Source organism: Chroicocephalus ridibundus, chromosome 4, assembly GCF_963924245.1.
Source record: "Chroicocephalus ridibundus chromosome 4, bChrRid1.1, whole genome shotgun sequence".
NCBI lineage: Eukaryota > Metazoa > Chordata > Aves > Charadriiformes > Laridae > Chroicocephalus > Chroicocephalus ridibundus.
In genome coordinates, this window is record NC_086287.1 from 75,581,802 (window position 1) to 75,604,566 (window position 22,765).

At 38.6% G+C, this 22,765-nt stretch overlaps 1 protein-coding gene across 3 annotated transcripts in view; it reads left to right on the forward strand.

Moving 5' to 3' along the window:
- Window positions 1-2,188: 2,188 nt before the first annotated feature.
- Window positions 2,189-22,765, forward strand: part of SLC7A6 (solute carrier family 7 member 6) — a 30,221-nt gene continuing 9,644 nt past the window's right edge. Inside the window, exons 1-6 of one of the 3 annotated variants that reach the window (XM_063334276.1) lie at window positions 2,286-2,401; window positions 2,755-2,969; window positions 8,550-9,122; window positions 12,836-12,961; window positions 14,755-14,899; window positions 17,422-17,545. In XM_063334276.1, the coding sequence (XP_063190346.1) occupies window positions 8,591-9,122; window positions 12,836-12,961; window positions 14,755-14,899; window positions 17,422-17,545 (927 nt within the window). In that variant the 5' untranslated portion in view covers window positions 2,286-2,401; window positions 2,755-2,969; window positions 8,550-8,590. Of the gene's footprint in view, window positions 2,402-2,754; window positions 2,970-8,549; window positions 9,123-12,835; window positions 12,962-14,754; window positions 14,900-17,421; window positions 17,546-22,765 lie in introns of all 3 variants that reach the window. The other 2 variants (XM_063334275.1, XM_063334274.1) reach the window with 2 other exon arrangements.

Below are 22,765 nucleotides of genomic sequence, written 5' to 3' on the forward strand. Positions count from 1 at the left end.
CAGTATTGTAAGTTTTCAGAATCCAAAGGGTGAACTTCTATTTTGAAATCTCAAATCAGCATTTTTTAAAAAAAATCTTTTTAAAGGTTCTAAAATAAAATGTCATTCTCTGTACTTCCAGCATATGCCTAATAATTTGTTTCCTATGTTTTTTCAGCTCTCACTTATTTCTTGTTCCTAAAGGCAATTTTATAATCAGCTCACATTTTATGAGTCCGTCTTGTGGAGGAATGAATACTGTCTCCAGTAGATTCAATTTGTGAGAGCTTAAAAGGCAGTCTAGCAACAGCTGAAATCAGCTGCATCTTTTACGTTCACACTCAATCCATTAATCATGTGCAAGATAACCGTTGCAAGTATCCCTCTACCTGAAAGATGCTGTGTTAGTATTGCAGAAAACAGAGTACTATCAATATTTGTAACAATGACTAAACAGTATTACCATCTAATAACTGCTTTTTGGTTCATACTATTTTTATAATGGCAATCAATTAGTTTCATATTGTAGAAATTTGAGTTACATTCTGGGGATGTCTTCTATGGTTTTTATCTTCTATCAGTTCTGTTTAAGTCACGTATGCGGGCTGTTAAGCTTCCAGGAGAAAGCAGATGATTGTTTTTGTTCGTGGCTTTGCAACATTGACAGTAGTTTTAGTAGGTGACAGATTTAGTATACATGTACTTGCACAAGACCTAAACCCGAAAAAAGCCAAACAACGAGTTGAAACAAAGATAATTAAAAGAGCTGAGATAATCAGGCTCCTTCAGATTATGACCTGCAAATTAGTTTGTTTTGCTATTGTGCCATATAGTTTGGAAAATAAATCTAATGTAGTTCTCTCCCATATGTGCACTTAAAAAGCCAACTTGTAACAGAAAAGACTTTCTTCACTCATTGTTGTCCAAACACAATGTAAAGAGTATCTGGAGATATAGAGGAGGGCAGCAGTTGCTTTGTATGCTGATTGTCTCTGTAACAATAAAAGCCAAAAAAAACCCTCCTCGATAAGACAAGCAAGCTTTGAGAGAGGAAATAGTATGGAAATCAGAAATCTAAGGCTCGTGGTAACAGAACTGGACTCCACCATCACATTTACTGTCATGTTTATGGGTATTATAGTGCATAGTTTGCCTTCCCCTGTTCTTTTACAGCCTTATAATTTGTACTTGCCTGTAAGGTTTTTACCCTGGTATATCCTACTGAAAAAAAGTCCACCTCTGACTCATCTGTTTGAGACTGTAGATAATAATCATGTACTGGGGGAGGGATAATTAGATTGTTTTGAGCAAGACAAAGACTATCACATCTCCTGAATCCTGTTGTCTTTCCAGACACCGACCTTCTCTTTACCTAATAGGGAACACCAAAAAGGGTGGTAAAGAACATTAAGAGGGGGCTGTGGTTCACTGGATTAGACATGCTAAAACTATTAACCTGACAGAGGAAGGCAAACAAGAATGCCTTCCTTACACTACCCCAGATAAATCTGCTGAACAGCAAATTGCTAACTCACTGTTATTTTCAGATACCACTGGGTGCTTTTAATCACGATTTTGAGACTCCATTAGATTTACTTTATTGGAGCCAAAGCTGAGGTATGGCTGTGCCCCTTTTGAGGGCAGGAACATGCTAATATTTTAGGGGCTCCCTTTTTATTTCCGTAACAACCATGGCTGGCGCTGACCACCTCATAGTTGCGCCCCAAAACGTCGCCAGGTTTAAGGGCTTCGACCCTTATTATAGAGCAAACTCACGTGCGTGTAACTTTGGGCCATTTCACCTCCTGGGGATCTGACGGGCGCTCCGTGTCCCCGAGGCCCTCACCCCCCCTCAGGGCAAGGGCAGAGCCAACCTCCACCTGCGGTGGCTGCAGGGCCAGGCCGCGGGCCCACGGCTCCTCAGGCGAGCCTGGGCTGAGGAAAAACGCGCCGTTTTCGTACCGTCAACGCTAAGCCTCTTCTCCATCTTGTGCCTGAGGGAAAGGGGAAGGATGGTTCCCGGCCCGCCTGAGGAGAAAGCGGGGGGTGGGGGGTGGGAGGGAGTAGGGGGAAGGTCGCCCATTCCGAGCTCGCCGCCCTCCTCAGCCGGCTGGGTGCGGCTGAGGTAAAGCGGGCGGGAGGCCGGGCCCCGCGGCCTCTCCCTGAGGCAGACAAGGCAAGAGGCAGCGGCGGTTTGCTGCTGGGGAGAGGAGGGGTAAGCGACGACAGCTGCGGCGGCGGGCCCGGGGCCGGGGCCGTGGGGCGGGGCAGAGCGGCCGCCATCACGTGTCGTGCGGCAACGAGCGAGCATCCCCGGGACGGGCAACGGCGCGGCCGGCGGGAGCGGAGGTAACCCAGGCGGTCGCGCTGCTACTAACCGGTGGGGAAAGGTCTGGCGCGGAACCCTGGCACGGCGGCTGAGGTACTGTCTTCCTCCCAGCCCTCGGGGAAGGCGCGTAACCCAGCTAGGCGCAGGGGCTGCCCGGCGGCTCAGCTTGCGCCGTGCGCGGAGGTTTCCGGCGCTTCTCCGCGTCTTTCCCCTTCAGCATCCGGGGCTGGGCCGGCTGCAGGTGTGCAGAGTGGCAGCATGACAAACGCCGTGTATTTTAATTTTTTTAAAGGGTGCCTCAGCGGCGGCACCTGCGGGTACCTCAACCCTGACAGCCCCAGGAAGGAAGCGGCTGCCTGGCGCCTCAGGGCTAAGGCGAACGCCGCCTTCCTCCCGGGGCTGTCCCGGAGGCGTGAAACATGCCTGAATCTCGCTTATTTTATAAGAAAAACAGGCTAACCACCGCTTGGGGAGGGAGGAGCGGCCACCGAGGGAGCGAAATGACCCCAGATCCTCCTCTCTTCCTGCGGCGCGACCCGGAGGGCCGCCCGTCTCCTCACGCTGTTCCCGCCGGCGACAAGCCCATCATGTCGCGCCCATCCCGACTTTTGAGGGTGGTTTTCTTGGAGCCACGTGTTTTGTTTAGTTTGGCAGCCGGCAGGTATGAGGGTTGGTACTCAGGTCGGGTTATAGGAGCATGATTTTTGGCGGCGGATGCGCGTAATTGTAACTGCTCTGTTAACTAGCTGTCGGAGGGAACCGAAGTGGGTTTAGTAATACCCTCAAGTGAGCATGACTTTGCTTACTGGCTTTTGGTGGTGATTTTGATTGTTTATGTGTTTTTTTAAGTGCAATCTGTTTGGGTGTGACTGAGTTACAGCGAAAGAGTAGACATGGGTACAGATTTGTAGGTAAGCGGGTGCCTTCTGGCATTACTTTCCCCCGTTTTTGAGAGGTTTCCACTTCTGTGCCCCAGCATAAAAAATAAGAGAAATTATTTTAACAAATTGTATTATTGTCCCTTCTGTCTTTATCTGGGTCTTACTGTATACATTTCACGAGATGTTCCTCTCATTGCACCTGCTTCGTTCACTCCCTTCTGTCTAAACCAACCTCCCTTCTGTCTAAATCAAGACTGTCTGCCGCAAAGTTTGTTGTTGTGAGCTTGCTTCTATTTTTTACCTCGGAAATATAAAAATAAATTAGAAGTGTGAAAGCTACAGTGGTATGTCCACTTGTACCTAGCACAGTTCCCTAATTTTAAAGTAACTTCTTTTAAAATCTAGGTTAATATTACTGAGGTGGATTTGTCTAGGATTGGTACTTCAGAAAATTTTGAAAAGTTTCTGAGACCTTGTAACTGAATGTCTGTTTGTGAGCTGATTATAGGTCTTTCCCTCATTTAATGTTCATAGTCTTACTCAGGATTTGTCCAAACATGTGGATAGTATGTGTATTTGCTGAACATCTCTTGTGCGGCTGTGATACACTATCAAGGGAATAATTGACACAGTGACTTCTCTTTCATGCCTTTTTACATGATAAGCACACCTTGTCCCTTTTTAAAAAATGGATGTTGCAACCAATTCTGTTTGCTTAAAGGTTTATGTTGTTTTTTATAGTGCTAAAGATGGTGTGTTTACATATGCGAGCACAAAAAGATTTGGTTCAACAGATTAGATCTTTACATTGGGAATTGCTTTTGTTGCAAGGGCTTCCTGTCTGCTAACTGTATGTATGGCAGGGAAGTGATTCTTCTCTCACCAGAAACAAGAAAAATGCATACTGGACAAACTCTAAGCCTTTCCCACTTAAAAGTTCAGACTGTGAGGTGCCTAGATATATACATTGCAAGGAATAGGCATTTCAGGGACTTAAAACCTTTGCTCTGTTGGTGCTTAACTCCCTGAAGACTTTCGTGCTGTTTGCCTGTGTAGGGCAATCTTGCCCTTCGGGTAAGAGTCATTGTGTTCAGAAATAGGAGTTTTACAGCTGGTATATGTGAATAGTATGTGAAGTATATATGTAAAGCTATGTTACAGCAAGAGCTGTTTTATGCAGTCAAGATGACTCCAGAAGACAAAGGCAAGAACACTAGAAATCTTTGCTAATGAGCTGGTATTGTATAAGAGTATAGCAAAACACAGTAAGCTTTTAGCAGTTTGGTGTTTCACATCGGTCATTAACCCACTTGCAGGTTCACCTCAAGTTGAACAATTGACAGGTCAGCTGCTGTGCTGCTCGGTGGGAGAGAGGGGATCTTGGCGGATGGTTCCTCCTTCCCTTCTCTTAAAGAAATGCCACCCCGTAATGCAGTGTTACTACTTTGCTAACTGCACGTTAACCTTCATTAGCTCCTTTGGTACATGGCCAAAGTGTGATAGGCTTTATCAGAATATATATTTTTAGTGAGACAATGAAGTAATCCTTGTTTCAGGTCACTCTGTCCTGGTTTTGTATCAAAGCTTTCTATATCAATGGCAGTGTCATTTCAGTAAAAAAATCTTAATGCACGTCAGCAAAAAGATTCCTCACAGCTGCAACAATCAGCAAAAAAAAAAAAAGAGTTTAAGACTTTGTATTGCACAAGGGTGAGCGATGAGGAAATCCACGTGTTACCTTGTGTGGAGGCATAAGCCTGCATTAGCCATAGCAGTCTTGTGGCAAGGCTTTGGCAGCATTAGAGATCGTTCTAACAGTGTTACACGATTGTTGTATGTTAGAAAATATATACTATTCCTGTCTGGTTCTTCTCTTCCAAGCCTGTCTTCTGTTTCCACCGAGGTAATGGTCTTGTGACAGAATCATGAATTTTAATATATGTGGGTTTTTTTCTCTGTATTGCTAACCTTGACATAGATTCAGTTTTCTCTAGTCTTTGCTTGCCCTCTTCCTTTGTAGTTTTTTTTTTTTTCCAGTTGGTCAAAGCTGCTGAGTTCAGTTCCAGTTAAGATTAAGTGAAGTGCTCGTAGGAAAAAATCTGCCAATATTTTTTTTCCTGTCATAGAGATGGTGAAGTAAGACACGTGACTCAGGCAAATAAGCAATTCCTGCCTTTAAGGCTTTGAGGATGTAAACCAAACAAGGTCAGAGAAGAGAATGAAAACACCAAATCTTGAGTGAGCTGTTGCACACGCCTTCATGCAAATCCTAGTTGTTAGCAGGTACCTGAATTTACAAATAACAAAAGCAGACTCAGAGAGGAAGAAAGATATTGGGGGATAAAACAAGCTAGGTTGAGAGATACTGTGGTTGTTCTTGCTTGGGTAGAGTAGAGTAGGGCAAGAAACAGTCAAGGTCATCAGTAAGAAAATTGTATAGAACTACAGTCACTTGCTGCTAATTGAGGTGGAAGCATTTGAGCAGTGACAGGGCCTGTAGTTACAAGTAATTAAATGTACTTCTGAACTTCAGACCATGAGGTAAATCACGGTGATTTAGTGCAAAACTGCCTTTGTGTGAACACGTCAGATTTGATTTGATCAAATCATCAAAATGCCTGAGTACTCAAAGTAATGTTTATGCTTCTGCACAAGTCGTACTTTGAAAGGTGTTCCAGGAAGAAATGGGAATGATGATTAGGATATGTGGAGTAAGAAATCATAAAGCTGTGTTAGTATCACTAAAATGATGGTTTACATCCATGAGTCAATTATTACCATATTACTCAGCTTTATCCTTTAGCTGGAAGTGCTAGGCATGAACATGGCATGTTTTCAAACTGGCAGCTGGATCTCATGGATGTCATAACAATAGCTGTAGTAGTCTTATTTTTTCCACTGACATTTGTTCAGAGTGGTTTGCCTTCTGAAATACATTTGCAACTAGTGTCCTGTCCGAGTAAAAATAGAAATGAAAAGACTCAATTTGAAGCTGAATGTTATTTTTATGGGTCACAAGTGTTCTTTAAATCCACTTCTTATGGTCAAATTAGTCATGAAGACATCTGCTTTGATTATTTGTCCTGCTGTTTTACACATTTATGCTTTCTGATGATTGCATCACATTTGCAGTTAATTATTATAATAATTTATATTCATTAACACAGTAATAACTAAACTTTCTCTTGTAAAGCAAACCAATAATCTTACAAGCTCATAGGCCACATGGGTTTTTGAAGACTTAGCTCCACTACACTAGTAGCAGAAAATCAGCCAGCATGTGGTTGCAAATTAATTTGGCACAAGATAGATGGAAGAGCAGATGACAAGGAGAACTGGTAGCAACTGGTGAGATGAATTTGATTTTGTTTTTCTTTGCAGTTTTGGGCACGCTTATCTGTAGAAAACATGTGGATCCCTCTCTCCTTATTAGTTTAATTTTGCTGGAGATGCCTTATTATAACATTAAAGCATTTAAGTTCTGAAACAGCATAGTTTAGTTTCTTGAAGGTTGAAAATTTTTAGTCTAATTAAAAATGTGAAGTTTGATGGCTTGTGTTGTATATGTATGACACTAGATAAGATGTTGACTCATGTGTAAGTGATAAACTATGTATTTAGTAATTAACCATCTTTAAAGTGTTTCTTTGAAATATTGAGGGGAAAATAAATCAGAAGGCGTCTGACTGAACAGATTGAGGATCTCTTTTTGCATTAGTTAAAAGAACACAGCCTCTGTTTTAATGTGGAAAAAGCTACAAGATTCATGAGTTGTAGATGAATCATGTAATGTGTTTCAGTAAATGATTTGTACTCCATTTCACTAGAAATTACGTTTTTATTGATTGAAAAGAATATTATTTTCACATTTTTAAAACTGTTCTAGTTCAGGGATGTCAAGTCAAATTTTCTGTACTGTAGTATACAGATGTTGGCTTTATAACAAAGGAAGAGTATGATTATTAAGTTTCCCCACGAGAAAGGTGTGCCTCTAACTGCATGAGCAAAACCTTGTATGTTCCTATGTTGCTGGACACATAGATATATATGTAGTTTGGGTGATTGCATACTGACCTTTCAAAATCCCCATACTCAGGGTTTTTGTTCTGTTAGTTGACAAGCTTATTGTTGGAATAACAAAACATTTTGTAAAATTAGCGTTACCCAAAAAAAGTGCAGAAACTTCCCCCCCCCCCCCCTACATCAGCTGCTTTATTCTAATTGACCCATGCTTTTTAATTTTTCTGTTCTGTGGTAAATAGCTGAAGTGTACACTGGGGGTTTAATGAGGGGCAGAGCATATGAATGGAGTGCATTCTGGCAGTTAAGTAGGGCCTATTCTTTAATGCTGCTGATAACCTAGTAATCAAAGGTACATTTGCAATTTAAGTGGTTTCCATACAAGACTGTTCCTTGAATAGATTATTTCTTTCTTGAACTTCTATAAAATGAGCCTTATTCGGAATTACTGCTAATTATCAGTATATTCTTGTGCTAATAAATGTTATTAGCAGTAATTTGCTTTTGCAAGGCATGGGAGAATTTCCTGGAGACTTGAGAAGAAGGTGGCTCTTTTCCAAATGGTCCATGCTGAAGCAGAGGAACAAGTTTATTTAATTTCTGTGTTCTTAGGTACTGTTAAATACAGTTGTTAATGGAGGAATTTGGATTGAAACTACTGTGGGTTTTTTCATGTACAGCCTGCACTCTTAGATAACTCCAAGAAATGAGGAAGTGGGAACTGAGAACAGTTTTGGGGAGGCGGGAGGGACTGAACCGTAATATCAGTTAAAAGTCAAGAGTTGGATCAAGGGAATTCTGGAGTAAGTATCTCTTCATATTGCTTTTAGCAAGAGCCCACACATCAATAATATGTGCAACCCTGTTAACTAGATCACTCATAACTTACATGTGTCAATGCAATAATCTGATTAATTTTTACAGTACTGCAATAAATCTATGTTCATGCTTAGAACTTCAGCTTGGTTGCACAGTGCTTGCTTTTCTATATCACCTCACTTTGCTTCTATCTGTTCTTTCTTCCTTTTCAACTTTGGAATCCCTTAATTCTGTCCTTCCTATGGTTTTGTTTGTGTTTGTTGTTTGTTTTTTTTTTCTAAAGGCAGAAGTTCCTTTCTCAGCTTAAGTTATATTGGAATTTGTCTCTTGCTCTGTGTGTTGTTTTTTCTGTTTAACTATCATGAATTTACCTTTGTGTAAGAAAATGTGTGACACAACAAAAGGGAATTTCTCAATTTACGTTTGTAAATCATAGGGTAAAAAGGTGGAAAGAAGATTTGTCAAGAAATTCCTGGGATAAAAAATTTATAGTGATTTCAGCTGTCTGTATTTTGTTTTAGATTGTGATTTGGAGTCGTGGAGAATTCACAGTCTTTCCACAATGGGAGAAAGGACAGATTGTACGAAGTCGCATAGTTCACTGGCAGAATACAGCCCCGTCAATAAATCAGACAGGACAGATCCAAGTGACAGCTCTGAAATGCAGGATGGAAACCAAAATACATTGCAACTGAAGAAAGAAATATCTTTGATAAATGGCATAAGCCTTATAGTAGGCAACATGATCGGTTCAGGTATCTTTGTATCTCCCAAAGGAGTTCTCATCTACAGCAAATCTTATGGATTGTCGCTAATAATTTGGGCAATTGGAGGGGTTTTTTCAGTCTTTGGAGCTCTGTGCTATGCTGAACTTGGAACCACTATTACAAAGTCAGGAGCCAGCTACGCATATATCTTGGAGTCTTTTGGGAGCTTCATTGCTTTTATTCGTTTGTGGACCTCACTCCTAATTGTAGAGCCAACTAGTCAGGCGATTATTGCCATCACCTTTGCTAACTACGTAGTTCAACCTTTCTTCCCTTCCTGTGATCCTCCATATTTGGCCTGCCGTCTCATAGCAGCTGCTTGTGAATGTAAGTACTTGAAATTTACGATGTTATTTTTTTGTCCAGGGTTAAGTTTTATTAAAAGAAATCCTACCAAGTCCCAGGATTGTTGCATACTGAATCTGCAATGGTTTGAGTTACAGTGGGGAAAAGAACAATTTCCAGCACGTGAATAACTTGCAGGTATTCGGTCAGTGAATTAACCATTTTCTCATTCAGAAGCAGAACGAGGTATTTAACTCTTCCAAGTTTCCTCACATGTCAAAAATGGGGGGAAGAATTTTTTTCCCCTCAGAGAAGTATATTAGATCAAACCTCAGGATACTCTTGGAGTGGTCTAAGAGTTGTTGCAGAATAGCTGAATTCTGCTGAATAGAATTCTGCTGTAATTTATTTTACAATAGCTTCTCAATGTAGACGTGTTTAAGTAAGTGCTCTGGTAGGGTTTCAAAAGATCATTCATTCAAGGTTATTCTTCATGCTCATGATTAACTGTAACATCAGTACACCAGTACCGGTTGTAAAGCTGTTTTGATAAGCAGAAATTTTCTGTGCACATAAAACCTTGAAATGTTTGTGATCAGATAGCCAGCTCTGTTAGTCAATATAGAGGAAAAACTGTCCATGTGCTACAAATCAGGACTGTTCTGCTGTATCAAGAGAATGAAAATGTATGATTGTACTCTGTATGTCTTAATTTTAGGTATTTCTTATTAAAAGTGTTTATATACGTATTTTACATGTCCAGTCAACAATGAAAAATGTCTTTCAGAAAGTCTGTATGGCCGTCCATCATCACGTACTGATCATTTTTGCGGTGTGCTGTGGAGTCTGCTATCCCTATTGACCTGATGCTCTTATTATAAAGCTAATACAGAACTTGAACTTTTTTACTGCCAACAATATGCTACGGGGAGGAGATGTGCTGTTCCTACCTGATTCCTTTTTGAGGCAACAGGGAGCCTGTTGAAATAGCTCTGATGTTCCTTACTACAGTTGTCTGTGTAGGACTAGGAGAGGGCAAAGAGAGAGAGAGAGAGCGCAGTGGTGTGTGTTTCAAATATTTGACTGCTATAACTAGCTGTGAACATTAGAGCTTCCCCTTCCATTTCTGTAAGTTAATTTGTTACTGTTGGGAAAGCACTAACATGCCAGTCTGTGTCCAGGTAGTGGGAAGAATAATAACAAACTTCTTCCAAAAAATCTGTCAGCTTGTTCAGTTATGTTCCCTCTGTCTCCCTCCTCCCTTCCAAATATGCATCCACATTTTGTTGTGACAACTTCAGGAAAGAAATGAAGGACCTGTAATGTCATGTTCACATTCCTTAAACAGACACTGTCCCAAGGGCACAGATTCAGGAGCGCAGGGGAATCTGCACTTCTATTTAAGGTATCTCGCATCTGAGGGGAGTTTATAAAAAGTAGTTTATCAAAAAGCAAGAAATTTAGACAGAGTGATTCAATTAAAGTTATTATATAGTAGATGTAGAAAAAACAGTTCGATGTCCTCTACACTTGCTGCTAAGAGAGGGGATTTAGCACCTTTTTCTTTACTGGAGATATTTGACAGCAAGATCACTCTCATGTAGGTGGAACAACTTACTTGAACAGTCCACTTTATGGTTTGAATGCTTGTTCTGCCCTGCTCCATGTGTCAGTGCTGAGACTCTCACCCCTGCTCTACAATTTCATTTAGCTCTTCCTGTTAAAGCCTACACTTCTGCCCGGCCTGTGTGTCAAATCCTTATCTCTGGATACGATTAATACTTTGTTAATGAATTTGCTGGGAGTGGAAGTCTGAACATTGGTTAGGTAGGGATTGTTTGTGAGAATGGGTGGGTTGGTTTGTCTGAACTAGTAATAACAATACTAGATCTAGTGTGAGATCAGTCTTAGTGTTATACAGCATTACTTTGTCACTCATTTTGGAAATGGGGGTGGTGCAGAACTCGACAGTTCTTAGGAAATTTAATTACCTAAATGATAATTAGGTTGAAGAAAACAGGAGAGAATAATTTTGGTAAAAGAAAGAGAGAGGGGATGTGGCTTGTTCAGATTCTTGATACCAGAGACAGTAGAATCTGATCTGAAGTAGAGACCAAGCCCTAACTCACTAAAATGAGTTAATAATAATTGCTCCCAATGAAAGTTGCTTAAAAAAATAATGGCCGAAATAAATCCTATGAGCAAATACTCCATGGATAATATGAATCACTAATACTGAAGAGCAGAGATGAGACCAAGCAGAGTTGTTTTTTTTCCTGAGGGCTCTTTGGGAGCTGCAGCAGTCCTGACTTTTGAAATTTGATACAACTGTTTTTTTCCCTTCATCTTGCCAAGCTCAGTGGAATCTCGTTCAGCTATTCCACTTGGCCGAACTGTCTAGTATACTAGTGCCATGCTTTTGAGAGCATTACCTTTCTTTTGTTATCTTTTTGCAATTATTACTTTCCTATTTGGTAACTGTGCTAAGTACATTATTATCTTAATAGTATCACATTATTCTTGGATTATGGGAAGGGAAATAAGTGATCTCATTTTTTAATTTAATTTTGATTTGCTACTACCTTACTCCTTAAACAATCAAGTTTAGTTTTTATTTATATGCATATATAAAATACATAGTACAAGAAAATTTTTTGTAGAGAAAAAAGTACAGTAGAATATAATCACTTTTTTACTAGCTAGAGAAAAAAAAAGACTTGGGGAAAATATTTAAACTTCTCGGTTGGAATCAATAATGTAATGGTAACCTGGATAAGAAAAAATATGCACACAATTAGTATTTTGTTCAATAAAGAATACTGAAGATACTGAACCCTATTCAATAGTCAGCATTTGAGTTCAGGCAGAAGTTGTCGGGCTCTCCACTTGAGGAAAAAGTAATAAATGCGAAAGCAAAATGTTGAGGGCCATGGGAATGGTGTATTTCAACACTGCTCGAGCAGTGTTTGTTGGGGAAGTTGATCATATGAGTAAGTTTAGGCAGCTGCTGTTACTAAAATGTTTGTGAAATCTGAAAGTCTCACTTCAAGTTCCATTACAGTCTTGTGCAATAGGTCTGACACTGATTTATTTTGGGATAGAGGGAGGAATATATTCAGAGTACTCATTACTTACAACAAGTTCTTAAAAATCCAGATTAATGTTGCATTAGCTGTAAAGCATTTGTTATTTGGTCAGATCTGTTCTAACCTCACTTAGTAATACAGTTTAATACAACTGGAAAAGAGTTTTGAATCACCTGTGACCATATTCAGTAGAGCAAATACTCCATGGATGTTGAACTCATTCTCAGACTAACACAGAAGTGGAAAAAACTTTTCACAAACTATTTTAATACGTTTGCCTAAAGGAACTTATAGATAATGTTTAATTTATCAGAACAACATTGATAAATTGAAGTTAATAATTTCATGTCATTGTTTCTTTAGCTTCAGGATAGTTGCAGAGGGCAGCTGATCGGGGTAACATTAGGAAAATGGGCATATAATCAGAGAATGGGAAGGTCTTTCCTTCCATCTTTTGAAACTGTGTATTATGAATCTTTAGAACATCTGTTTCCTACTCTTTTGTTTAAACCAGTGTGTTTTCAGTACCAGTGTATTTTGTTAATTTAACCTAAGTATTAGTATAAAAGGTAAGTCCATATTTAGATTATAACTTAAAATCTTTGAAAAATGAATTAAACTGAATATTGTTCAAATAGTTTTTTCTTTTTGTCTCCCCCACCCGCCCAGGTCTTCTAACATTTATAAATTGTGCCTACGTTAAATGGGGAACACGGGTGCAGGATATATTTACTTATGCTAAAGTCGCTGCACTTATTGTCATCATCATAACCGGACTTGTTAAAATATTCCAGGGTAAGCTTATAAAATTAAAGCAAAGGTTTGTATTTATCAGTTAAACTGAGTAAATGGTCTAAAGACTGTGAAATGCTTCTGTATGTCTTATCAAATGCCTCAGTACAAGCATAATATAACCACTTCGAAAGCACCAATAATACCAATGTTAGATGTTATCATGTTGTTATATCATGAGAAGCTATCCTATCTCAGTTGACTTTGAACGGGGTAGAAGAAGGTAACTGATTGCTCAGCAACGTTGTGCAATTTACAGCCTGCAGTATGGAATAATAAAGGAAATGAAACCAGCAAAATACAGAGCTTGCAAAATACAGTGGGAGTGGAGAAAGCTGTAAATTTCTGTAAGGAACATACTACTTTACAATGAGATCAACTGAATATTTTTTTTACAAAATGAATTTTGGGCAAGTCTGAAAGTGGCTGAACTTAAAAATAGTTTTGTAAGAGCATGTAAGTCGATTTGTGAAACAACAGCTCTATTTTTGCTCAAGTCCTGAGTTCTGTTATAGCTATTAAGAATTAGAAAGTTTCTGGGGTATCGGATTTATTTATTTTCTTGAATTTGTGTGTGTTGGGCATTGTGCCTTCAAGTTAGAGGTATTCTGAACTTAGTTTTTTTCTTAGCCCTTCCTTTGGGGAGAATTTAATGGTGTGTTAGCTTAAAAAAAATTTCCCTGCTTTCAAACCTGCCGTAAAGGTCTTTCCCTGGCAATTTGTGTCCTTTGCTCCAACTGGTTATTGTTGAAAGTCCCCGAGCAAGGTAATTATTGTGAACGGAACAAGAATATGCGTATGTGAGCACCATGCTGGAGTGTTAACTCCTTAGCACATCTGCCCATCCCTTGTTTTGTAAATCATGAGCTTGTTCTCTACTAGCTGCGTTGACATTGTCTCACTTCTCTAACTCGGCAGTTACTCTGCTTATGCCAAGAGAATAGCAATGTCTGATTAGGATAAAAAAGAGAAAGAAGTGAAGATATTTTAGAGGCCTCAAATATTTCCCCTGGCCAATTTTGATGAAGTCCAAGCGTTTCAGGATGTTCCAAAATGCACAGGGCACGTTTTGACATAGTTGCCTGCCTTTCTGTATCTGGTGGTTTTGTGTGTGTGTATGTAAAATAGTCTGAATACCTAAAACTGCCATTGATGAGGTCGTCTTGACTTGCTTAAAGTCAAAAGATGGCACAAGTTCTCATAAATACTGGTGCTAAAAACCATGTGCTTTTTCTTTTACCGTGGGAAAATTTTATCCAAAGTAACAATAATAGTTTATGTTCTGTTAATTGTTCTCAGTTTTCTATTTTTCATAGCTAAAATGTAAACATTCATTTAGCAATTTGTTCTTTTTTGTCATAGTTATCTAAAATCAACTGTAATCTTTCTTTTCTGCATAGGCTAAATGATAGAAAATTTAAAAGGATACATAAGGATGGAGCGGATTATTTTATAAATGTATATCTTATTAAAAAAAAACCTTAGCCTGAGTGCTGTCATTGCCAGTTGTTTGTAGCTTTGTCTGAACGTAATGTTCTGGACTTTTTGTGCCATTGTGGACAGACTAGGTGTTTGATTACAGAAAAATATCATCCACGGGACATGATTTTTAGTAGTTTAAATGCCGTGCTCATTCTCGTGGCTGAAGCACAGAGTAGACTTGCAAAAAGGGCTTAATAAGCAGTTTTTAAGGAATTAGGGTTTCTGAGGTTTTTTGTATTTGTGTGCCAAATTGAAAAAAAATTACTTGCTGTATTTTATTATCCTGTATTTACTATTGTCTCTTCCACATACAGGACATTCATCACACTTTGAGAACTCTTTTGAGGGATCCTCTTTTGATATTGGAGACATTTCCCTCGCACTCTATTCTGCTTTGTTCTCTTACTCTGGTTGGGATACGCTCAATTTTGTAACAGAAGAGATCAAAAACCCAGAAAGGTAAATGATTTGAGCTTTCTAAACCTTGATAGTTACCAAATTGCTCATTTTGTGGCTGTCTTTGACTAATGAGTTCTGAGCCTATACAGAAATGAGCAGAACTGCTCTATACTTAGATGGTAAGGCTGTGAACAACCACCAGCAAAGGTTTACTAGTTTTAAATTACATTAAAAAACAACAGAAAAAAGATAGGAATAAGTAAGTCAGGCCATTGCAGATTCAGTGCTTGATAAGCTTTCAGTACAAGATGTTGCTACTATTAATTACAACAGGTGTTAATATTGTAGTAAAACAGTTACATGAGTGTAGTCTGTGCTGTGTTTGTGCAATAATTCTGATTTCATATTTAAGAATGTTATCTTTTCTATGAATTTATGCTCTAAAAGTTTGACTGACTAAACTAATCTTGTTCAGTCGTCAGTGTGTAAGCAGATACCTTTTATGTTAAAATAGAATCCCATTTGATCATTTTTACATCCTATTACAAGCAACAGCTTAGATTGCTACAAGTGAAAGAGAGTGGAAGAGAGTTTTTTCCATTCTCCCAACTGATTTTGACTTTTGCAGTTTGTTCTTTTATCCCTGAGTAATATGCTGTGCATTTATTTAACCAGGAAAGTTACCTATTAAAAAGATAAAATAGCTATTTTTAGAGTTAAAATACTTATCTGCTATTTTTAGTCAGGCTGAAGTTCAGGTTGACAGTGTTTCCTTAAATTGTCTTGCAAAGATTTGTCATACATATTCAGAAGAGATGTACATTTTGTGTTTGCATCAGTCGTTTGGTCCTTCAAATTGTTTTTTCCACTGAAAGACCTCCCCTTTTGAGTGCTGTTGCAATGCATTTTCATCTTCTTAGAGTTAATGTATTCTTCTGTGTTATCAGTTGGTTAACTTTTTTATTAGATGTATTGTTTTGGAAAATAATTTTTCTCACAGGATATTTAGCTGATGAAAACTTCTTTAGATTCTTTTGCTATTCATAGGCATCAGTGCCTAATACCAGCTTTATTCTTGGTAACAATTGTAGTTGATAAAGTGAACTTCAAATTCCAGCTTTCTTCATGGACAGTTATTAGTAATAATGAGATGTTCCAGACTTCTATAAAATTACTCCAAGAATTACAGATTTTTTTATATTCATTTGATTCATAGTGCCCTCATGCTTGTCCATTCAAAAGTTACAATCCACAAGTTAAATTTTAAATAGTCCTTTGGCTTTAATCTTTGGTGCTGCAGTCCTTAAAATGCCATTTCAGGTTTTTCTTACATTATGTAACATTTCTGAATTAATTTATAAGTGGTTTCTAATTCTGTTTCTTGTCTGCACTGAGGTTCACAGATGTCTTACTGTGAGCGTGCAACCTGGGAGCAGAGTCAGAACTCTCAGTTACTAATTTACTGATTTATACGGAAGGAGCGTGGTGTGTGTTTGTTTCTTCTTCCGCAGCATCAGAGAGACCCAGCTGGAGTTCTGGGCTTCAGGAAACTTTTGAGGAAACTTCCAAAGTGTGTTTCATTTTTCTGTGTTGTTGGGGTGGTGGTGGTGGTGGTGTTGTTACTGGAAAACATGTTCATGGCAAATACTCATCCATGTCACCATGTCGTGTTTGATTTCAAACTGGGCAAATGTGAGAGTTAGCACTCTCAGTTCTGCTTTCCCTTTCGAGACATTTGAATATCCCTACAAGCTTTGGGGAAATAAAAAGGCTGAGAAAAGCCAGAGCCTAAAATTAAAAGTTTGCTTCTGCATGTCCTCTGCAGAGTTTCTCCCTGTGGAGCTGCAGACTCAGGGCTGTGAGTTTATCTCATCTTTAAATTAAGTTTTGTCTGTTTACATCTAGAGGTTTGCAGTGTTTTCATATTACTCTAGACTTTTTTTGTATTGCTTTCTAGACATGTGTTTACCAGTAAGGTACACCACATCCCAAGATTCACAGCTGTGTAGCAATTTTGGATTTGCCCTCTGCATCTCTATTTTCTGCAGTTAAGCAGCCCAATTAGTTTCTTCTCTGCAGTGGTGAGTGCAGATGAGAATCAGGGGTTTGGTTTGATGTAGCGTATCTCCCAGCATCAGTTCTAGAAGCAGGTGTTAGAAGAACAGCAGAGTTCTCCAGGGAGTATGAGTTCAGCGACTCAGAGCTCTGCCCCTTTGGGTTCTAGTTATAGTATGGTAATTAACATGGCCAATAGGTAATAATTTAAAAGTATGTATATTTGAAGGCTGTTATTACTGACCTGGAAACACTGAAGTTAGGGTACATGAAGAGCAATTGCATAGAATCCCTTTTTACACATAATTTAGGTTTTAAGTTATAGCAAAAAATTCAATTTCTTTTCTCTGTATTTTATGTTAGAATTTCTAGTTTTAAAAGAAGCCAAACACTCCCAGAGATACCTGTTTTGAAATCTTAATTCTGTCTTTTATCTCTAAGGTAAAGAATGCAAATAAATAAGTTTATTGTGTTATTAATGGGTCTTTTTTTCCTGAGTTGTGGGTTTTGGGATTTTTGTCTTACAGGAACTTGCCACTGGCTATTGCAGTGTCTATGCCAATTGTGACTGTTATCTATATTATGACCAATATAGCTTACTATACAGTGCTGGATGTCGAAGCTGTTCTTTCTAGTGATGCCGTGGCAGTGGTAAGTTGACCGTGTGGTATTTTGCTATATTATTCACTTTTCACCTTCTAGGGATGCATTTCGTTTTGAGGAACAAAACAGGAATAGTACTTCAGTGAATACAGGAGGACAGAAAAACTCATCATGAATAATTTAATCTTAAAGAGAAAAGTAGTTAATGAAATAACATATAATAGTAATATATTATTAGACTTATTAAAAAAGCACAGATGCATCTTGTTAATGTGGTTTGCAAAGGTGCTAATTAGACTTTGGCACTTTGAGCTGATTGCAAATTAGATTCATTAGTACGTAATTGTCTTTGTTCCTTTATGCTGTAGTATTTACAAAGCTGGAGTGGTACGTAGAACAGTGTTGCACTGAGCTTCAGTCTGTTGAGCTAATAATTGGTGCAGTGCATATCTGTAAATGGATGTGTTGCAGCTCAGCTATGATAAAGTTTAGCGTTGTATCTCCTTTTTAATAACTTAAATCACTGTTTTACCAATATTGTATTAATTCCAACGATTTTTAATATTTTGAAATTCATTATTTTTGCATGTGGATGGAAGTTTAAGTCAAATTAAAATATATAAGCCTCTTAAATAAAAGCTGGTCAAAACATGTTGTGTGCTTAAAGCTAATCATTAAACAAAAATGAAGGTGTGGTTTTTTTTCCCTGTAGCTAGTGAATTAATTGGATAGTTCTGGTTACTGTATCGTTTAGACTTGAGACTTGGAAAATTTAATCTTTTTTTTGTTGTTATTTAAATTGGGTGAAAAGAAATAGCTTTCCTCCCTTTTACATTCCCAATTGGCTTTCAAAATTTAAGTAGTCAGACAAGGGACAGAGAGTTTTTTAAATACATCAAAATTAAGGAAGTATTCACTCTGTTCCCACACAGGATTACTGTGATTAGAAACTGGCTTAGCAAATCAGCAAACTTGTTTCAGGTGTTTAGGCAGATGGTTCTGCAAAAGTACTTACTTGACTTTCTTTTGAGTTTGAGAAATATTTATATTTAATGTAAGCTTTCAAAATAGTTTATGGTAAATGTGGGCTGCAACTTGTTATTTCAAATGTAATTATGCACATGTTTATTTCAAAATGTATTGAAAGTAAATAAACTTTAATTCTTTGCCTCTTTTTAGCTGAAATATGGAAATACAAAATTGTCATAAAATATATTGTGAAAAACTTGGTAAAATATTTCAGAATGAAACAAAGCAAGACAAGGACTGAAAACACTTTATTTTGAATCAGCATATGATAAAGGGTAATAAAATCTCCAGGAATATTTATTTCTCTTGTAACCTTTAGTATCCCATATAGAATCATAGAATAGTTTGGGTTGGAAGGGACCTTATAAAGGTCATCTAGTCCAACCCCTCGGTGATGAGCAGGGACATCTTCAACTAGACCAGGTTGCTCAGAGCTCCATCCAACCTCACCTGGAATGTTTCCAGGGATGGGGCATCTACCACCTCCCCTGACAACCTGTTCCAGAGTTTCACCGTATAAAGTACCTTCCCATGACTCACAATGGAATTTTTGATTCTTGTCTAGAATTAATTAATCCAGACAAAAATAAAAGCCAGTACAGATGTCAGGACAGACGGTGGACTGTGTAAAGTAATACGCTATTGTTTTTTTTCTAACAAAGACTTGGAAAATACATTCCTTTGACAGCAATGAAATTTTCCCATCCAGCCTCTATCCCCTAAGAGTATTCTGTGCCTACTGTACTGCTCCTGGCTTTGTCATCACAGAGGTTTATACAGCCATTTGGTGCATGGGATCAGGAAAACTGATCCACCCTGGGAGATGGGGGGAATGATGAGGGATGATTCGGTGTGGGCCTGTCCAATTTATGTTGCTGTATGCAGCAAGTGGTAGCACTGCAGCAGCGATGGGCAGCCAGATAAAGGACGGATGATGGATGCCTGAACTTTACTACACATGTGAAACCCAGGCCTACATTTTTATGATTTTATATACTCTTCATTTCATTTTCTTTAACATTTTTCTTGACCAGAAGCGAGTATCTATTTATTTTTGTGTGTGGCTGTGTAATTTTACATGAAATTGTAATACTTGGAAATGGACAGATCAGGTCTTCCTCTCTAGTATAGGATGTATTGGACATGGAGGAGAAAAGAGGAAGACGTAAGAATGATATAAAGTCCTTAGTCAAGCTAATGAAAAAAATGTGTTTGTGATTTCCAAAGTTATTAGGGTTTTTACCTCTTGTGTAGTTTTAATGGAACTTAACCGAATTAATGACTTTTTAAGTCTAGAGCTGGGGGTTTTTCACTAGATCTCAGGATTGCCAAATACTTAGCTTAACTAATGTTCTGTGTAAAGATGTTTTTGCTGAGATGTCTCATCAGCTGGCAAACAATGGTCTTCTGGTTGCCACTACTTATATCCCTTTTAGAATGATAAGGTGAAAACGGAGCTGAAGTTTAATACTTAACACATGACTCATTAAAGATTCCTTTTCATTGCTGATATGAATTTAATTGCCCAGTTTTATTAAACCAAATTTAAGCTTGATACATTAGCCAGTAGTGTGGACCTCTGGAAGGGTGTCTGTAGGGTGGAACAGTTGACACTGTGGACCTGATATGCACACTGTACGTACTCAAGCAGTATTTTAATTTGGACTACCTCTAATGAGATCCCGTGGACTGAATGCTTATGTGTGGTTGGACTGCAGCAGGGGAGTGCAACAGGTATGCTCTTGAAGTTCATCTTCCAGTTTAGCCCGTTCTAAAAGTGAAGCTCCCTTTAGCTCTGATGCTAAACAATGGGAACCAAAAAGCAGTAAGTGGCAACAATTGTGAGAGTTGCGTCAAAAGTGCACTTGCAGTCCAAATTAAAACACTCACAATGCACCCATAGTTTTCTAGTGGATAGGGGTGGGGGGAAAGCTACTAACTGTAATGGTCTGTATTTGAAAACCCTCCTATAATAGAGAAATGTAACACTCAATGGTGAAATTTCTCTGGGTGGTGGAAGAGAATTTTATTCTCAATGGAATCTCTAAGAAGACTTAGGGCATTGTGGTCAGTGGATGAATGAAGAAAGGATATGAGAATTAAGTAAATCCAAAACCTAATCTGATGAAAACAAGCCATTTTAATCTGCTCACATATTCTACATGTGATACATGATACAGATTGCTCTAGTTTCCTTATTGCCCTCTATGTAGTTGTAGGATGAAAATTACAATAATTATTTTTTTTTAAAAGAAATGTGGTAGTAATATTGCTGCATTTTAGAGCCTTTTGTGTAGTAAAGCATCAGTTATATTTAATCTTTCCATGTTGCTTTTTTGAGGAGGAATGAAATAGCTTTCTCCTACTCATTTCAGTCAAGAGGCTTTGAGCTGGAAAGGGGGGGAAGCTATTTCCAGTTTCTAAATGATGAGAGTAAAAATTATAAGTAAAAAAAGTACTAGTAATAGTGTATCTTTGCACGTTACCTTACACACTGTTTTTCTTGGTGGCTGGGAGGTGAAAGAAGTCTTAGCAAGGGATGATATGTAACAAAACGATAATATGTCCTTCCTTTACTTCAGTATTAGCCTCATTGTGGTATAGTCCCAGTGTTGGGGCTAAGAAAATCAGTTTTCTAAGCTCTTTTTTTGTTGAAGTAGTTTCAGTAATACAGCAACAGCTAGCTTAGAAGGTCTGCAAATGCTCCTCAGGTGGTTGCTGATCATGTAAAAATCGGTTCCTTCTTCAAAGATTATGGTTTGAGTTTCACAGTTGACTTCTGTTTTACCTCTTTATGCAAATCATCACAGCCCAAATCATCACAGTAACTGCTTCACAGTAATGAAGCAGTTACTCTGGAGCACAAACACACTTTAAATAAAGAAAAGCAGAAATTTTATCTCAACTTACACTGTCACTGAACAACTATTTTTTTGCATCTGAAAGTGCCATTGTATTTTTTGTTTGTGAAGAGGGCAGCTGGCTCAACAAGTGCTTTTTGGGCTCGTCCATCTTCTGCCAGGAAAGAACATCCTGGCTGCCAGTGCATATCTTGTTACCTGCTCCTGTGTTTGGTCATGTCTGTGGTTTTTTGATTGAGTTCGTACAATAGGTGATATTTGGCAGCTTACTTCTTTTACTTGCAAAAGCTAAAAATGATTCCTGGTTGAAGCAAACAGTTGGTTGTCCGGCATAGCCATCTGTCATCTTTCTTGGAGCTTTACAGCTTTGCTGGTAGATTGGGGTTAAAGATGATGACTTCAGTTGCATCTTTGAATACTATCTGGCAAGTCCAGCATCAATCAATCCAATTTACCCTGGCGTGCTCATATTCTAGAGCAGACTTACTTTGCTTAGACATGCCCTCTCCCTCAATGAACCAGGAATGTGGGAGGCTGTGTGCTCTAGCAGTTTTATTCTTCTTTGGTGTATAGTTAAACAAATGATGAGTGTCTTTTTTCTAACTGAATTCAGCCGGAAATTCTTACGTGACTCTTAAACTTTTGAGTATTATTTCTCTTCCTTCATTTGGCCAGTCACTGGCTTCTTTTCTGAAGAGGAACATCTGTTTGTCTTTGGCTGCCAGTGTCATGTCCCCTTTTTTGCTTGCGCTGGCACCAGTAAGGCTCCTTTGGATGAAGTGCATATTCTGTACCTCCTAATGGAAGAACTCTTCATTAGGGACCGGCAGCTGCTTTTAGAAAAGAGCTGCTTAGTAAGTCATTTGCTGCTTTCTTGGAGTCAACCATAGTTCGCTATAATGCAGCACTCCTGTCGCCAGTTATGTAGAAGTTCTTTGGTTTTGGAGGCCAAGCTATGTAACATTTTCAATATGAGAACAATAAGAGACTGTGGAAAACATTGAACCCGTATTCTACAGCTAGCTATTAAAAATGCTAAGAACATGATAAACACCTGAGATGATTTCGATCAAGTATCTGCAGCACCTCCATGAAGACATAAACAAAACTGATGTGCTGTTGGAGCTGGCATCTGTAATCTTAATGTAGGCCATGCAGAAGAGACATGTTACATGCCGTATGTATGCAATATACTAATGCAGTAGAGTAATGCTGATTTCTCTTACCATAAGACCGTATTAAGTGACCTAAAGAGGAAGAGAGAATTTTCATGCTGGACCTCGCACTGCACTCATACCTTTTTCTCCAAGAAAAGATGTTGGGAATAATACTAGGAGAGAATTTTATCTGAGTAGAAGCAATCATCAGAATGATGGTG